The sequence below is a fragment of the Zonotrichia albicollis genome, chromosome 6 (genome assembly GCF_047830755.1).
Source record: "Zonotrichia albicollis isolate bZonAlb1 chromosome 6, bZonAlb1.hap1, whole genome shotgun sequence".
In the NCBI taxonomy this organism is placed as follows: domain Eukaryota; kingdom Metazoa; phylum Chordata; class Aves; order Passeriformes; family Passerellidae; genus Zonotrichia; species Zonotrichia albicollis.
Window position 1 is genome coordinate 31,585,202 of NC_133824.1, and position 5,227 is coordinate 31,590,428.

General features: G+C 51.5%; 1 protein-coding gene across 1 annotated transcript; it reads left to right on the plus strand.

The window, feature by feature from the left end:
• Positions 1–609: 609 nt before the first annotated feature.
• Positions 610–4,157, plus strand: SLC35C1 (solute carrier family 35 member C1). Its single transcript, XM_005480218.4, has 2 exons — positions 610–1,283; positions 2,993–4,157. Exons 1-2 carry the CDS (start codon positions 737–739, stop codon positions 3,550–3,552), a joined length of 1,107 nt encoding a protein of 368 aa, XP_005480275.3. The 5' UTR covers positions 610–736; the 3' UTR covers positions 3,553–4,157.
• Positions 4,158–5,227: the final 1,070 nt, after the last annotated feature.

Consider the following 5,227-nt stretch of genomic DNA (forward strand, 5'->3'; position numbering starts at 1 on the left):
CACTTCTTGCGGTTATTAGTCCGCACGCTCAGTCTTTCTCTTCTTTTGAGTCAGTGGATTTCCTGAGCTGCTGGTCAGTGAGTTGGTGGTTATAATCTCCCCAGCTTGGAATTACCTTTCACCCAGTTGGAGCAGATCTCAGTACAGTTGCTGAGTTGTCTTTATTAGTTTCTTCCTTATCTTAGGGGTCCTGCCAAATGTCTTTAGGACCTGTAAATTCTACATTCTTTATGTGCCCTGTCAGCTTGCCCCCTAAGCTTTGCTAACTTTAACCTGGGTCTGAGGTCGTTGAAAAGTGTCGAGACCTGAACCTTAACAAGGCTATTCTGCTGACAAGTAACTTCTTTTTGACACTCGGGCATCACTTAGAGCTTGCTTGTTCGCTGCTCTCTGTTCCACGGATCAAATCTCCTATCTTGTTGATTTGGCGTGGAAGCACACAAAGTTCAAAATCAAAGAGCATCCTTTCTTAAGAATTTTTTAATAAATTTCATATTCGCGGCAGGGGCAGCCCCGGGGCGGAGCGGGCGGTAGGGCCGGGCCGGGCCTTCCCCCGCCATGGCGCCGCGGCCGGGGCGGTGCCGAGCGGCGCCCGCGGGGCGTGAATAAAGGACGGCGGGCGGAGCCGCGGCGCTCCGGGACGCGCGGGGCAGGCGGCGCAGGCGGTGAGCGGGGCAGGCGGCGGCGGGAGGAAGGAGGCGGGGGCCGGTGGGCGTCGCTGGCGGCCCGGCCCGCCATGAGCAGAGCGCAGCTGACGCGGACGGGGATCCTGCGGATGGCGCTGGGCGGCGGCGCTGGCGCTGACCCGCTGCTGCCGGCGGAGGGCGGCGGGGACCGGCGGGCGCCCTTCCTGCTGCGGGCGCTGCGCATCGCCGTGGTGGTCTGCCTCTACTGGTTCACCTCCATCGCCATGGTCTTCCTCAACAAGTACCTGCTGGACAGCCCCTCGCTGCGCCTCGACGCCCCCCTCTTCGTCACCTTCTTCCAGTGCGCCCTCACGGCCGCGCTCTGCCTGGGCCTCAGCCTGGGGGCGGCCTGCGGGCCCCCCTGCGCCGGCCTGCCCGCCCTCCGCCTCGACCCCAAGGTGTCCCGCAGCGTCCTGCCTCTCTCCGCCGTCTTCATCGGCATGGTCACCTCCAACAACCTCTGCCTCAAGCATGTCGGCGTGGCCTTCTACAACGTGGGGCGCTCCCTCACCACCGTGTTCAACGTGCTGCTCTCCTACCTCCTCCTCAAGCAGACCACCTCCCTCTATGCCCTTCTGGCCTGCGGAGTCATCATAGGTGAGGGGGAGCAGGAAGGGCTGCTCCCACCCGACAGCCAGTCCCGGAGAGACGGTGGTGGGGTGTCTTTCCCTTGGGAAGTCTTCCTCACCTGCATGGCAGCTCCCTGGTGAGGTGGGGTAGCTCAGGGCTCGTGCCTTGCTCTATCTGTGGCAACCAAATTTGTATGTCTGGAGGATGTAGGTGACTCACTACGAGAAGAAATTGCTCTCATTTGACACAGTTCCCTTTTTCCTTCAAGCACTAAAACTACTCTACCCTCTAATGAAGTTTAACTTGCCTTACCTTTTTCTTTCTTCCCCCTTTACAGGCCATAAAATAGCAGGTGGTTTTCTCGTGTTTCCAAGTTCTTGTTGATTATTAACTTTGGTAACAATAACGTTTATGGCAGCACCACTGGAACCATACAATAGGGTCAGCCAATTGGTTTTGACAATAGGCTGAATACATGTGATAAAGGGTTAGCTGATCAAGCCAAGCGTAAAACACCACCAGAAAATCTGGGCGTGTGGTTAGCATGTAGGGCAAGGCATTGAGTGGCTTAACAGGAATGCTTATAAGTCGTCCATTCCAAAGGCAAAATAATCCCGAAAGCTACCTTTCACTGAAGGGCCATTTAGATGCCAGCAATGGCGAACTGTTGATTTCAGTCTGGTTTCAGGTGTGCATGCCTTCACTTAGTGTTAGATGGCCAGATGGAATCAGATGAAAATACGAGAATCTCATCTCCATGGAAGAAGTGAACAGGAACAGAGCTACTGTATTTTCTGCAAGTGATGAAAGCAGTTGCCTTCAGCTAATCTTTTGTTCAGTCACTACCCAGGAGTGTGGTGCCTGGCAGCCTGACAGGGTTTCTGTAGGGTTAAGACTCTGTCCTCCTGGCTCCATCTCCATTCTCTGTGAGAGCATTGCCTGTGTGCCTATAGCAGCATAGCTGAGCGTCCTCTGTGGCCTGAGAGAAAGCCCCTCCTGACAGGGGATGGAACCCTTTTGTATCTGGGCTTGGTTTCAAGCAGGCAACTTCCCAGACAGCTAATGAAAATGTGGCGCAGTGCTCCTTCAGTAGCTCATCTCCCTTTTATGTTTTGCCTATGAGCTGGATGGGGAGAGGTCTCCCTCTCTGCCCTGGAGATGCAAAGCCTGTAGCTCCTGTTTTGGAGGCGGTTAGACAGTGCTTTGCCCATCAAAGTTTAACATGGAGATACTGCACACAGTTTCTGCCTTTTGGTTTTTTTATCATACTTAATATTACAGCCATGTTTTTACTATCTTTCCATCTTCTTATCTGACTTATATTTTCCTTCCTGTTAACGGCAGAGAAAAGTCTATAAAGTTAGGTTTTCTCAAACTTTGGTAAATATTTTTTCTACCGGTGTGTCAATTTTCAGCCTTTTCAATTAAAAATAAAATGCTCTCCTGAAAATTACCTATATGCAAAGACTAGCTGGAATAGTTGTTTCTGAACTGCTGCCTGCTCAGTGGAGGAATTAGTCCTCTGAGGTTGCATTACCCGCACAGTAAATTTCTTGCACTCGCAAAATAAGTCTTCCCAGTTGTGGCATTTTGTGGGTTCACATAAAAGAAGGGGGAAGCCCTTAAGCCTGTCTCTTGCTGTTGTTGTTCATGATCAAGTAAATGATCAATTTTTGATTGTATGTTTTGAGCCTTTCAGCAGCTGTTCAGATGATGCCTGATTTGTTTGGTTGCAGGTGGCTTCTGGCTGGGTGTTGACCAGGAAGGAGCAGAGGGTACTCTGTCATGGACAGGTATATTCTTTGGGATCTTGGCAAGCCTTTGTGTCTCTCTCAATGCCATCTACACCAAGAAAGTGCTGCCTGTGGTGGATGGCAGCATCTGGCGCCTGACCTTCTACAACAACGTCAACGCTTGTGTCCTGTTCTTCCCCCTCATGGTGCTGCTGGGCGAGTTCCGCACCCTCTACCACTTTGACAAGCTGGGGAGCCCCAGTTTTTGGGGCATGATGACCCTGGGGGGAGTGTTTGGCTTTGCCATTGGGTATGTGACTGGACTTCAGATTAAGTTCACTAGCCCGCTCACCCACAACGTGTCTGGGACAGCCAAGGCCTGTGCACAAACAGTGCTGGCTGTTATCTACTTCGAGGAGACAAAGAGCTTCTTGTGGTGGACGAGTAACTTGATGGTTCTGGGGGGCTCCTTTGCCTACACGTGGGTGAAAGGACTGGAAATGAGAAAGGTGCAAGAGGATCCTAATGTCAAAAGTGGTGAAAGAAATGACACTGGTGTGTAGGCGGCTCCTGCACCTCTATTTTTGGGCCTGGAGGGGATAACCTTTGGTGCTCCTTTCCTCTTGGGGAGAAGAAGAACAAGGAGCAGGAAAAAATGACCTGCAAAGTGTGTGGGGAGCTGTGTCAGGAACCAGAGCCAAAGACCTGACTGGATCATGTTTTGTCTCACCCCATGTCAGAGTTGGGGAGAGCATGTGTTGTGGAGATCAACTGGGTTGGGGTTTTTGTGATTGTTTTTTAAAATGGATGTTGTTATTTACCTATTCTGGGAAATTTGCATCTGGGGAGTGGGAGGGGGGGCGCACTGGGTGCATATCAGACAAAGACTGGAATGGGAGCTTTGTGTGGTTAGGGATCTAAAATTACCTGAATGAATGCAATCTGGAGTTACAAAATCCTGAACCTGCAGGCAAGGAAGAGGCAAGTAGCCAGACTGTTTGGGTTAGACTTCAGTAAACTGTTTTGCTGTATAAGGTTTTTGCAACAGCTGTTCTTCCTGTTGCCCCATTCGGTGCAGAGGATGGAAATTCTCTCCCTTCTGGCTATGTACAAGTCTAAGCAACAGCAGTACCTCTAAAATGCCTTTCCAAAAAGTCAGTATCACATCCTTCTGAGTTTTTTTCCTGTGTTGCTTTACACCTGGTTTCTCAGTTTGAGGAAGCATGGTAAGAGTCAGGAATTAAATTTCTCATTCTCTCTGCACTGTATCCAGTGAGGGAGAGCACGCTCGCTCCACTGGCCTTTCTCACAGGGGAGTGAGCTTGGCCTCCGTGTCTCTGGATGACTCGCAGGAGTGGAAAAGTTATTCTGAAACACTTGTTGCTTTAGGATGGGGATCCCAGTTCACCAAGGGTTTGCAACACTTCTCATTACCCTCTTTGTAGGGGGTAGGTGTGTATTGAAAATGGGGTTATTTTCCATTCCCTTGTTTCAGGGGGCTTGTTCCATGTTTACTTTGTAGCTCCTCTGTGAATCCTTCAACGCAATGAGTTTCGTTCTACGGTATCAATTCCTTTGCTTGGAACTTGCTGCTGAGCAGGTCTGCAGAAATCTCTGCCCAGCCCACCCCACATCCCCAGTCTGGTTCTATGCAATAGAATATGTCAGTGCTGTGATTTCTGATTCTTGGGATCAGTAGCAACAAACATCCTGTGGTGAGCTGTGATGTTGCACCAGCTTTCTAAATCCCTGGCCCTTTTAAACGTAAAGTTACTCCCATAGCGATCCTGGGCAATCCATGCCATTGCTTCATACCCTGCTCCGTGGATCCTACATGATGTACCATGTCCCGTGAATGATGTCCGACCACACCTGCCGAAGAACACTCAATTTCTGCCCAAAATATGTTCCTCTTGAATTTGGGGGGCTGGAAGGGGCTCCTGCTCCAGGGTTCATGGCCGCAGGTACCTTTTCGATGCAGGCAGACATTTGGGAGTCTTTAAAATATTTTGGTTGGTTTCTTGTTTTATCGGAATGGAGAAGTTTAACGTTGACCTGTGGCGGCCCACCGTGCTGACTGAATTGGGGTTTCGCTCTCTGGGGGCGGCAGCGACATTTCCGGGGCGGTTTCGGGCGACGCCGCTCCGCAGGCGGCAGCTGCGGCCTGGGCCGCTGGAGGGCAGCACAGCGCCCCCGCCGCGCCGCCCGTCCCGCCCCGCCGCGCTGATTGGCTGCCCC

What these genes read in the sequence shown, in the direction of transcription:
- SLC35C1 (XM_005480218.4), top strand. Translation starts at nt 737, where the DNA reads ATGAGCAGAGCGCAGCTGACGCGGACGGGGATCCTGCGGATGGCGCTG. An exon ending in GGCCTGCGGAGTCATCATAG is followed by an intron (nt 1,284 to 2,992) that starts GTGAGGGGGAGC and finishes GTTTGGTTGCAG; the next exon opens with GTGGCTTCTGGCTGGGTGTT.